The following is a 13,318-nucleotide window of genomic DNA, read 5'->3' as shown; positions in this document are numbered from 1 at the left end:
TTTTCTTCAGGGGTCCCGCCGCCGGTGAAGTACAGCGTGTACATCTGGGTCAGATTGGCGACATTGCTCGAATAAGTGGCTTTTTCTAAGTCGATGACGGATTCCGACGCGACTTCCGACGTTGCGCCCTTCCCCTTCCGCCTCCCCTTCGCCTTCTTCACTCCCTCCGGGCGCTCGTGCGGACCATCCCCACTCAAGTCGATGTGGGCCGCGCTCCCCTCGCTCTCCGAAACGCTAAGTCGCGAGCGCACCGATTTCCCGTGCAGCGCGTCGTGCATTCCCGTCCGGAATTTGGGGAGATCCTTCAGCTTATCGTAGATGTTCCAATACTTGAAGCCCTTCGTCGACAAGTACTGGCTACTATACATCCGGATGGCCTCATCTCGGACCATGTGCTCGTTCTGGCCACTCGTCATGTGAGTCATCAAGTTAGAATAAATACCGTTGAAGTGCCCGCAGTCCCTCATGAGGCGCTCCCAATGCCGACGGATCGCCTCGCTGCCATGGTCCTTCATTGAGGCAGTCTTGTGGCTCCTGTACTTCGCGGCAATCCGCTCCCAGAATATGATCTCAGTCTGGTAGTTGCTGCGCTCCGCGTCCTGTGACGTGTCCGCCCAGCAGTCGGCTATCAGCTCGGACTCTTGCAGAGTGTAAGTAGTCCTTACCCGCTTCGGCCTCTCATCGGAACCCGTATCAGTCGCAGCCGACGACGCCGGCGCCTTCCCCCTCCCGCTCCTAGAAGGCGGCTCGGTGGGCGTTTCTTCCACCTCGAAGTCCTCCGCGCTCAGTGTCGCGGCCTGAGATTCTTGGTCGCCTGGGGTTGATCCGGGGGTGTCGAACTGGGGCCGATACACATCGTCGGCTGGAAAGGGCATTCTGCCGGCAGAGTTGAAGTACGGAGAAAGTCTCCGCGCCGGAGGAGTCTGCAAAGGAGACGGACCCCCGTATGGAAGTTGGCCGGGAGGAGAACCCATCGCCAACAACGACTGCATCCACTGCTCGTTTGCTTCATCCGTGTTGGGAATTTGTGAACTCGACTCTTTCCCCTTACCCTTATCCTTACCCGATCGGGAACTTTTCTTCCAAAAGCTCATAATTTTGATGAAAATTGAAGATTGGGAGAAGAGATTGAAAATGGAGAGAATGAAGATTGTGGGTGATGAATGGAGGAAGTGGAGGAAATATTTATAGGGGTGGAATGTAAAATAGCCGTTGGGTTCAAAAAAAAAAAAAAAAAATTTTAATTATCGCCGATTATCGCCGAGCGTCGCCACAGTGGCCGGCGATCGCTCGGCGATAATCCGGCGTTAGAACGCCACTCGGCGAAGCAACGGCAACATTATCGCCGAATTATCGCCGACTTCGCCACAATGGCCGGCGATAATTCGGCGATAACCGGCGATTTATCGCCGAGAATTCGCCACCTCCATTGGGAATGCTCTTAGGCGATGGATAGTCGGCGTTCGTTGCAATGTGTGCGGCTCTTGCCTAAAATAATAGTCTGCCACTTTTGTTATTAATACTGTTAATTACTTAATATGATCGCAATCTATTATGCGAATCTCTGCAATTGCAATCTCAATTTTAATAATATTTTTTCAAAATTAAAAATGGACTAAGTTTACCATTTTGAACCATCCACTTAAATTAGATTAATTCAAAGTTTTAAATCAATACTATAACCTTACAAATCATTCTGTAATACTAATTCTACCACATTTCTTTCATCTCTCCTACTCTACCCATTATATTAGGGGTGGCAAAATGAGTAGCGGGTAATGGGTAATTCCCATTTCGACCCGCTACCCGTCGGGTATCGGGTACCCGATACCCGACGATAACGGGAAATAGAGCGGGATCGGGTAGTGTGTTTTAGAGTTTTGCGGGTAGCGGGTATACCCACTACGGGTATACCCGTTAGTCCCGTTAATACCCGTTATTATTAGTATTAGAGCCATATATCATTTTTAATACCCCTTCCATTCCATATTAATAGAGGCGTTCCAAATAGTTAAATTAGAGAAAAAAATAAATAGTTAAATAATAATAGCCATATACACATTCATTTTGAAAAATTAAAAATAAATAGTTAGAATGGAGAAAAAATAAAGTAAGAGAGATAATAATATAGAGAAGAGTATTTATATTATTATTTTTTCAAAATGAGTGAAGAAAATGAAATGTTTCTAAGAGTTCTTTTGAAACATTTTTATATTCCGACGAACATACAATTGAAAACTCATCGGAACTAGCTATAGAGTCCCCTCACTTTTATTCTTAATCTATTCAAAGTTTACCATCAATATTAATTAAGTAAATTAGGGAACATTGACGATTATTATGGTTTCAAAATTTTTATTCGAATTTCGGGTCGGGTACGGGTACCCGCAATGCCGGGTACGGGATACCCAACACGGGTATCGGGTAATCCCGGTATATCACGGGGCGGGTATTGGGACAACCAATTTAGCTAAAATCGGGTACGGGTACCCGACTTGTCGGGTGCGGGTACCCGCGGGTAACCCGTTTCGCCACCCCTACATTACATAATAAAAATTGTGTAATTTATAACGTTGTCTATTTTTAAGTATAAGGTTAAGGGTTAATATTTAAGTATTTTTGAGATATTTTAATTCACTTCTTTCCTTTTTATTTTTTTATTTTTTTTATCATATCTAGTGAATCTAAATTATATAAAAAGATAGATCTATTACCGAAGATTTAGATTATTGGAATTTTATTATAATTAGTAAAATACTCAATTCGTTTCAATAAATATGACACATTTGGTTTTTTGCACGAGATTTTATGTATTGTTTTTTGTAAGTGAATGAAGAGAAAATAAGGTAAGAGACGGAAAAAAATAGAAATATTGTTATTTCTTTCTAGTAAACATTTCCTCTGTGAAAAAAAAAAAGTTTAACTTCTAATTAAACATAAAGAATACAATTAATTAAATGATATCTATTCTTGGCATTAATCTGCCATATAATATTGAATTCTTATAAGAAAACCAATCATTAAAATCTTTCTCACTCACACAAATAATAGTATACTCTATTTAATGGGATTGGATTAGAGACTTAACATATTTATGGCCGGCGGCGACGCTCACAAAATATTAAGATCATATAAAAAAGGCACATTACATGAGTAAGACAATCCATATATACTACTTACGAAAATTAAGTCCATAGAGATTAGGTCATAATGTAAATTAGCAGTAGAACACATTATCAAAAATATGAAGCAGAAAGAGAACTAAATAATTAAAATTCTAAAAATAAAATTCATGAAACAAAATAGTACATTTCCTGTAAAAAATAAGTACATTTCCTCTATAGAATCTCATGTAACAAGAATTCTGTAAAAATATAAGTAATTTACTTTAATTTGTTGTTACTTTTGAAAAATGTGACAAGATTTATAGTCTACCTTTATTAAATTCAACGTATTAAAAGATTTAAATTTAGTAGAGATGAATTATGCTTAATTTTATCGTTTAACGTACTTTAAGAAGAAGAAATAAAATAAAAGAAGTAAATACAAATCTAACTATGCCAAAAAAAAACTTATTTCTTACATCAAGTACCTAGTACTTGTAGAATACTAAAACACGAATCAAAAACCTAAGTTATTACATAAAATCTAAAATATTTTTAACGGGCTTTGAAAGATCTAAAAAAGTCAAAAATATGACAAAGAATATCATACAGGATTATACGCTAAGTTTATGAAAAACTAATAATTTTTTCCTAAAAACCATATGCAAACTCACTAGTTTGAATATATTTATGGAGTTCACTCTCTATATCATATCATTACCAGTTAAAATATTACGACATTCAACCCAAAATTGTTTATTAACAAATAGCATTCACTTCAAATAAATAACCTATATTCAACCCATAATCCTCACATTAAAAATTTTCAAGAGTCCAAGATGAAAAAAGGCTATATATCGCCTATCAGTATCATATAAAGACAAAGTCCATTTAGTTAGTAGTATCATCGAACTTTATTCTTTGTAAAATGAAACGGTTGGAAAATTAGACCACTCAAGAATCTGTATATAGAATATTTTAATATTGATTCTGGGTAGCAAATGTACCCATAAAAAACAATAGTAATAACAAGTAGAAAGATACAATAACTTCTTCACATTAAAAAATATAAATAAATTAAGCAAACTGTTACACTGGAATTGAAATGATCCCACCTTTCTGATCTTGAAACCAAGAACAAATTAACCAAAATCATTACAAGATCCATTCCAACTCCCATGCTTTCTCCTCCTCAGATTTTCTCTCAGCTCAATACCTACCTCCATGCACCTGAATCCAAAACAAACCAATACTCATCATAAACTTGCACATCCAAAAAACAAAAAAAATTAGAAGAAAAAAAAGGTAATTAAAGTGACCTCAAATCCAACCAATGATCTACAATAGTTGGTGTTAGTAAGCACAGTGCTGGATGATCCACACTCACTATCCTTGAGTGAAACTGATGATCTATCAAGCTTCACTGACCAAGGATAGTGAGCCACGTGCGACGACGACCTCTGCATCCTGACCGCCCTAGGCACGTTGCGCCCCTCTATGGAGGGGCGCCGCCTGCTCTCCAGCACAGGGGCCCCCTCAGGGGGCCTCTGCCTGGGGGCGCTGTGGGACCGCACTTTAGCCCTGGACGACTGCGTGTTGGCCATGTAGCCGGGGCAGTCGTTGCAGAGGGACTCTGCGTACTCTGACCTCGGGTATGAGAACGGGAGGCGGGCCTCCTCGGCCTTGGACAGGACGGCAGAGTAGCACTGCAGGGGGCTGCTCTCTGCCGTCCCCAACGAGCTTGTTATGTCTGATTCGTGATGATCTTGCTTGCTCCACGTGTGGTTTGAGTAGCTGTTCCGGGCTCTTGTCGCGGGCTTGTAGTCGCCTTGATCCATCTCCACGATCTTCACGTTCTCTTCCAGCCCGAAATCCTGTTTGATGGCAACAAATGAGGTGATGATACAAATATGGGATGCCTGGTTCACACCGGCGGTTTCGATTCAGAACCGGAATCAGTATATCGGTTCTACTGGTCCGGTTTCAATTCAAGTTTTTTGGAATCGTAACTAGCGGTTAATCCTCGGCTTTTATTTAAAACCAAGAAAATTTGTAATAAGTTGTGAAAATAGGAAAAAAACATTGGCAAACGATATAAAAAAAGGCAGGTTTGAACCTGAGACCACACCACCATTTCCTTTTGTCAGGTTGGTTACGGTTCCAAAATTTTCAGAACTAGAATGATACGGACCAAACAGTACAACTCATCCCAAAAGACTAGTTTGTTAGGAGAGAAAGCCCATTTAGTCTATATTACCCCACACCAGTTGTTCTCACAACCGATGTGGGAATTGAGTCCGTAACATAGAACCGCCAATTCTTAACTTTGGCATATTAAATCAAGCAAACCAAACAAGCTAAAACAGAGTATTCATTTGCAACCACATTCTTGAATCTTGATAGTTTGTGATGATGTATGTTGGAGTATTAATTTGTTGAAAGAAAAGAAAGAAAAACTTACTTGATAATTGGAATTCCTAAACATATTTTCATGGGTAGATTTTCTATGAGTGTAATTGGTTTGATCAAGAAATTGGGAATCTTGAGCAGCCATCTTCAGCCTCTGGGCTCTGGCTCTGGTCTGCACGGCCACCAGCGCCTGCATACACCGCAGCGTCGCCGTCGCTTGCTTCCTCACCAAATGCCCCCTCACCAACGCCTGCAGCTTCACCAATCCTCTCAACGCATTCAAAGCTTTTCTCGCCTTCATCCAAATAATAGAAAAATATTATAGTACAGTAAATATTATCGAAAACGAGAGCCCATTTAGTCTATAAACAAATATCAGTAACAATACGAAACACACCAAATAGCCGCGAAAAACAGCTTGGATCTTGGTCGCGGCCTCGGCCTCGGCCTCTTCCTCGGCCTTGTGATCGGAGGGCGGGGTGGGCAATGCGGGTTCGTTTTCGATGGGGGTGGGATCGTGGTGCTTGGGCGGGGCGGAGGCGGAGGAGCGGCGGAAGCTCCAGCGGCGCTTCTCTTTAGGGGTGGTGGTGGAGATGGGAGAGGAGGGGCGGTGGTCGGTGCCTGAGATTTGGTCGATTTCTCTCTCTTTTGCCTTTTCTTTCTTGGTAGTCAAGATGTTTCTTAGCCATCTTCCTGTTTTCCCCATCTCTCTCTCTGTCTGAATCTTTGGAGTTGAATTCAGACAAAACTAGCTTTGCATATGTATGATAATTGTAAGCTTATAATATAGTATGATTATTGTAGTAATGACATCGGTGGGAGAAGAAACAGGGAGGAAACAGCCCCATGCTTCTATGTTCTAACTCATTTTTCTCATTATAAATTTATACACGTAGATAATGGGATAGAATCTTGATTTGTTGGCACTAGCCAAATAGTAAACCATACTAATTAAATTTAAATAAGTTGGAAATGCAAACAAGCTCCCAATTTCTTCTAATTATGTGATAATTTACACATGTATTAAAAAGTCCAATAACTAACCAATATGAATTAGTAGAAAATGAGATGAGGTTTCATTTTATTATTCTAAAAAAATTATTCATTTCTTGTAGGTGTGTTTTTGCTTTCATAACTTCACTTTCATCACTTTTAAGGTTTTTTGTGCATCTTGATGAGATGGATTCTAACGCTAACTAATTTTCATTCACTTTTTTTCTAAAGACGGTTCTTCTCTGTTACTTAATGGAAAAGATTATTCCCCAAAATAAAGATGTGAAAGATATCAAAATGTATGGTTAATTGCTAAAAAAAATCATCAGTTTTGATTTTAATTTAGCACGTTTTAAAAAGGGGTAACTGCTTTTAAAGTCGCCAACTTTCCATGAATTTCGGTTTTTCTCACGAACTTTAAAAAGTTCGTGTAATGTCATGAACTTTATTGTCAGTTGCTATTTTCCCATGTCAGGTTTTCCGGTCTGATTCATACTGTTCGTTTCCTATTAAGACAATGTCCAAATTCTTTTATCTTACTATCGTTATTTTCGTCTTTGAAATAGCTTCGCGTGGGTACTTTGTACGCCTCAATCGGAACTCGGATGAAGAAGTTATGGCCATTTGATGAAGGCTGCGACCTTTGTGCGACCTTGTACTATCATAATGGCCATAACTTCTTGATCCGAGTTCCGATTGAGGCGTACAAGGTATCGACACAAAGCTATTTCAAAGACAAAGATAACGATAGTAAGATAAAAGAATTTGGACATTGTCTTAATAGGAAACGAATAGTTTGAATCAGACCGAAAAACCTGACATGGAAAAATAACAACCGACAATAAAGTTCGTGGCATTACACGAACTTTTTAAAATTCGTGAGAAAATTCGGAATTCATGGAAAGTTGGTGATTTTAAAAGCAATTACCCCTTTTAAAAAATGCTTCAATAATATTAACACATTTTGATTACTAGCAAAATTATCATGGCTATAAAACTTCCAGCATTTCTTTTAAGATCTAACGGTTTGTTTTCCGATAATTTCATGTCATAAATGAAAATTTTATGCTACAGCCTTTTTCTATTGTCAGAAAATTTGGGCCATATTCTACTTTTGCTACCAACCAAAATGTACCGTCACTATTGATCCCTAATGTAAAAGTTGGATTAAAAACACTTAGAACGTCTATAAAGGAGAAAGGTAAATTAAGAAGCTATATTTCTCATTTATCTTTTTAAAAAGATAATTATACATTCTTAAAAAGTAATATACTCTAATGAAAGAAGGTAAACTAAAAAAACAAATAAAAATAACTAACATTTTACCCTTTCTATCAAGAAGAGATAAAGATACATTCTCAAAATGAAAGAAGGTATAATATCTTCCCCTATACCCTTTCCATTGGAGCATGCAATTTTTTAAGAAAAGATAAATATGGTATAGTTATTTCCTTTTACCTTTCCATTTACCCTTTCCCTTGAAGATGCTCTTATAAATTACAGAAGAAAATGAATATAATTAATTTATAAAATATATTTTTTTAAATTATGGTGAACAACAAAATAACTACTCCCTCCGTCCCCGATTAAGAGTCACACTTTTCCATTTCGGTACGTCCCCAATTAAGAGTCACACTTCATTTATACCATAAATGGTAGTAGGTCACGCATTCCACTAACTCACTTCATTCACATTTTATTATAAAACCAATATAAAAAAGTGGGTCCCACATTTCACTAACTTTTTCAACCAACTTTTCTTTACATTTCTTAAAACTCGTGCCCGGTCAAACTGTGACTGCTAATGAGGGACGGAGGGAGTACATTAGAGGGATTAAATTTAGTAGGACTAAAAATTTGATTAAAATTAAATCATTGGGGAAGTGGGTTTTATGGGATCTAGCACATGGTCACGTCTCCAATGCCCAGCTGTGGTGATCGATAATTACTCTTTTTAGGCACATTGCCCTATTAATTACCCTATCTAGCTATTTCATATACTAATGTACTTGGACACTGATACATGCATTTATTCTTCACGTACAAGCATTTATTTTATGCACATAAATTACACGAAACCAAGATATGTGTAATTTTTAGGTGGCAAATTATTAATCATGCCCAACCATAAAGCTGCAAATTATTCAATTCTATTATGTCGTGAATTAAATTCAGACATTATTCTATCTCAAATAATTTTCAGCTTCAATTAGTTGCCACTTTAAATATTAACATAGATTAGCATGAATAATCTACTAATTTTCAGTTTCTATTGATATGGTTCATAGGCATAATAGAAACTGAAAATTAGTAAGTGAAAACTAAGTGAATTACTTAGTAAGTTATATATGAGTTAATCATATTTGATCTGCTATTTGTACATTCATTGATAGCCCAAATGATTAGGAGTGATGGCTTGCGGAAGATGGTTGTGCCAACATGACCATGATCAACAAAGACGTTTGGAAGTCAACTCTCGTGACAACAAAAATTCAGAGTGGCGTCTGTCGAAGAATCATTAGTGACCAACATGCCACATTGAGAGCCATCTCGGAGTGGTGGCTTGTCAAATAATTAGTCGTGATCTACGTGGTCGTGAGAAACGATCGTTAAAGACTTTAATGTCCCACATTGATTATAAATGATAATAGTGTAAGATTTGTAGATCAAATAGATTCTTTCTGCTATAATAAATGATTCTTTTGTAAGATCTATAACATATCACTTGCTTATTTACTCAATCTTTTTATTAAGGCACAACAATATTATCAATATTCAAATTAAATATTGCAAATTTGGGTACTTTGATTCACTTTCGTATTTAATTAATCTCTATAAATCACAGCAGTCTAACTAATATTATCAATATCCAAATATAGCGAACTTGGGTACATTGATTCTCTCACGACATTGATTATTACCAGTCTCAACTCTATATTTTATATACTACTACTATGTAGAAAAATTTTGTTATTTTGATGAGTCGTAACTAAAGACCAATAATTTGTCTATGTGCTCTCAATTTAGACTCGAATTGTCATATGGTATTAATGATAGGTATTTGGAATTAATGATTAAATAGGTATGATTAGTTGTGAATCACATGGATTGATTGTTTGATTGTTTCCCCTTTGACTTGATTGGTTTGTCGTTAAGAAGCCGCTAAATTCATTAAATTACTTGTTGGCAGTTGGAATTTCGGATTACAATTAATGATATAAAATCCAACCTATAGTATAAGATGATTTTTAAATTTATATTAATTCAACTTTATTTTATTTAAATTGATCGAGTGGTTAATTAATGAAATAAATGTGTAATTTGATGAAAAATGAACATACTCGTGAGTCGTGAGGTCCATCGTCTCATAATTTAGTTAGAGCTCATTAACTGTGGTATAAAAATCAAGTTTGGGATATTAATATTGCATAATTTAATTTGCCATCATCACAATGAGAATAAGATGTTTGGACGTATTGTTCTTCTATTGATGAAAAGAGCTCGTATGATAGCAATTAATTTTGGGACAAAAAAACAATGTCAAATTTGCAAAAGACCAGTTTCTCCAATCCCAAATATCACAATGATATATAATCTCTATTTTTCTAGAAATGGTATGCTCACGTAATCAGTAATTATTATATATTTCAATTTCCATATACTTAGAAGAAACATTCTCCACTCGTGCAGTGAACATAGTAATTTATTTATACAACACTGTGATTATATGAGAATCCATTTTAACACTAGTGTAAAACTGTAAATAGGTCTGTTTACTTTAAATAACTAGATTAGATATTGATAGGTTTTATAACTTTATGTTTAGAGCATATAAACTTATCTTTTTGTTGAAAAATGTTAACTATGAATTATATGAAAACTTCTCAGGCCTGAAGTTGTTTCTAAGGTTCATTAGAAATTTCAACTTGCAAATTAAACACGTGTAATTTGTAAATAGTTAGTACTATTTCTCTGTCCCATAAAAATAAGGATACTTTTCTTTTTCGTCCATTCTATAAAATATCTCATTTGCATTTAAGTTCTCTCAAACTCATTACACATATACATCAATTTATTTACAACTTATACACACTAGGGTCTACCATTAATTCTCGTATCATTCCAAATGTCCCTTTTTTTTTTACTGAGGGAGTATTAGTTAGCATTTACTTTATTTATATTTATTCAGTGTACTGCTTGACCTGATACCCACTCGCTTATACATTGAAACTGATTATTGCTGGTTGAAAATTACATGTATTATTCGAATCTCAATTATTTAATTTATGATGATTTTTAAGGCATTTTGTTTGTGACTACAATCTGCATGTGCACATGGTTTGTTTGTTTTCATTTGATTACAATTTACAATCTTAATTATGTCTGTTTGTCTGTATTGATGCAATTAGTATTAGGGGTCTGTATTTGAGTGTTGCTATGAGTATGGCCTTTTCTGACGCACCAGTTAAATCATAGCCCCACAATATATTTATTTAGCTGCACAACAAAGCATATCTAAAATTTACATTTCATATAATTTTTTTAAAATAATCAATAATAAAAGTATATGTCAAAATTGATTCATTTTCATATATATGTGGCTGAAGGCTGATACAAAATTGAAGCCCATATTTAGTGATCAAGTAGGCCCTTCTCGTATAACGGGCCGGGCTTGGAATGAATTACTTTTTTTAAATTAGACCTCTAAGCACAACCGATTTGGGCCCATTATGAGCTACATAAGTTGGTTCAACAAAATCCATGTAGATATAATGTTTATTTATTTATTTACTTTTATGAGGTTTGATGGAAATATATCATCCTTTATTATATTTTGGGAAAATCAATTGGTTTCCTAGTGACTTTATGACATAAACTTAACGAAATCAAATTTATAATTTTGCCTAAGTTTAGGTCATAAAGTGCAAGAAAACAACATTTAACAAAATGCAGATTGGATTTTTTATAAAAAAAAATAGTACATATATTAAGTAGTAGTATGATTTATGTATGAAAATGATCAATACAAAAATTGATCTCAATACAAAATCTAGATCAAATCTTGACCCATGAGACTTGACAATCTAATGGACAATAATTAAACAAATATACGAAGAGTCATTATAAAACATTTTTAGATTATATTATAAAATTCTCGTTTGAGGTCATCTTAAGATTATTTTATGTCATCTTAAAACCCCTAGTAAGACATACTCCATCAGTCCCAGATAATTCGACCCAGTATTTCATTTCGGGCCGTCCCACATAATTTGTCCCATTTCACTTTTACCATTTTTGGTAGTGGACCTCATATTCCACTGACTCATTCCTATTCATATTTTATTATAAAACTAATACTTTAAAAGTAGGACCCACATCCCACCAACTTTTTCAACTCACTTTCCATTAGATTTCTTAAAACCCGTGCCGGATCAAAGTGTCCCAAATTATCTGGGACGGAGGGAGTATTCATTAATTATTTTCCACATTTATTTTCACTCAAACGTAGGAGAAAACAATGTTTATATGATAATTTCGTAGAGTTTAATGATACTATTCATCATTATACGGAATAAATTCTTGAACATCACATTTCTCATAGTTTAATGATATTGTTCATTATTAGGAATATGGTATGAGGTACTAACTGAAACCTCGACTAAAAGAAATATAAATAAATCCTTTTGGTGAAAATATCTAAAACTAAAATGTATTTATAACCGTAGGCTAAAAAGAACTAGAGATTCTCAAATAATTAAAGAAAAAGGGTAGAATTTGAATTTCTTTAGTTCAAAATATATGGATTAAATGTAGTTTTTGCTTAGAAAATGGGTGAGGGTCGAGCTTCGTTGTCGGCCACCAGCAATATTTTAATTTCTTTCACTGAATAAATTTGCTATGTATCAATTACTTTTGGATCGTAAAATAATTATATTTCAGTATTCTATTAATTTAGAATAATATTCTCGCTGCAAAATTTTATGGAGTTTTTAAAATTATATTTTAGTATAACATATTGTTCGACTATATCCAAAAGACCAAAACCATTCGAGCATCTTACTTAAAATTTGCTATGCTTTTATTCTTTTGATTTTATTTAATTAAATTGACGCGACACTTGTTCAATCTATATAGAACATTCAAAGTTACGTACATAGTTTATTATACTTATAACCTTAAAATGACACGATCTTCAAAGTATAAAACATACTACTAAAACTCTTTCATTTCACTAAATTTTTTAATAAATATATATGGCCGAAACTTTGATAGAGGTTGCAAATTAATCATCGGTAGTTTCATTTCTAAATTTCTTATAATATCTTGTTCATCTTTGAATTTGCAAATGGTATCATTGCATAATACTCCATAGACATTATATAAATGAATTTTTTTAAACAATAAACTATAAATTTGAAGTGGTATCATGTCATATTTACTTAATAAACTTGTTATATTATAAATGATTTTTTTATTGGTAGCGAAAGAGACATTACCCCAAATAATTTAATGTCAAACTCCAAATAATTGCCTATGCATGTTTATGTAGCAACACATCAAATAATAGTGTGAATATACTTGTCCTAGACTTTTGTCATTATGAATAATAGGCTAAGATTCTTCAGCATAATTATTCATATATGGAATCTCAAAAGTCCAAACTAGAATAGTAAAGTAGGGGCCCTAACTCTCACTTCCACATTCAATTAATTTCAAATTTAAATAGTTCTCCCACATATAAATGGATAGCATAGCACCAATCACATGGTCTGCCTAGCTATTATAAGGATGAAGGAGTACTCCCTCCGTTC

General features: G+C 35.1%; 1 protein-coding gene across 1 annotated transcript; it reads right to left on the bottom strand.

Annotated features, from left to right (window-relative positions):
• Positions 1-4,067: 4,067 nt before the first annotated feature.
• Positions 4,068-6,378, bottom strand: LOC125219810 (protein IQ-DOMAIN 19-like). The gene is made up of 4 exons (XM_048121887.2): positions 5,911-6,378; positions 5,566-5,808; positions 4,424-4,978; positions 4,068-4,334 (listed from the first exon to the last, which is right to left on the bottom strand). The coding sequence occupies exons 1-4, from the start codon at positions 6,217-6,219 to the stop codon at positions 4,314-4,316; spliced, it is 1,128 nt and encodes a 375-aa protein (XP_047977844.1). The 5' UTR covers positions 6,220-6,378; the 3' UTR covers positions 4,068-4,313.
• Positions 6,379-13,318: the final 6,940 nt, after the last annotated feature.

This window comes from Salvia hispanica, chromosome 1 (genome assembly GCF_029641045.1).
Source record: "Salvia hispanica isolate PSC_SH4W2 chromosome 1, Shi_PSC_v1, whole genome shotgun sequence".
Taxonomy (NCBI): Eukaryota; Viridiplantae; Streptophyta; class Magnoliopsida; order Lamiales; family Lamiaceae; genus Salvia; species Salvia hispanica.
Note: the sequence above shows the minus strand (reverse complement) of the source record. Positions and strands in the feature narration are given on the sequence as shown.

What these genes read in the sequence shown, in the direction of transcription:
- LOC125219810 (XM_048121887.2), bottom strand. Translation starts at nt 6,219, where the DNA reads ATGGGGAAAACAGGAAGATGGCTAAGAAACATCTTGACTACCAAGAAA. An exon ending in CTGTTTTTCGCGGCTATTTG is followed by an intron (nt 5,809 to 5,910) that starts GTGTGTTTCGTA and finishes ATTTGGATGAAG; the next exon opens with GCGAGAAAAGCTTTGAATGC. An exon ending in TTAGGAATTCCAATTATCAA is followed by an intron (nt 4,979 to 5,565) that starts GTAAGTTTTTCT and finishes GCCATCAAACAG; the next exon opens with GATTTCGGGCTGGAAGAGAA.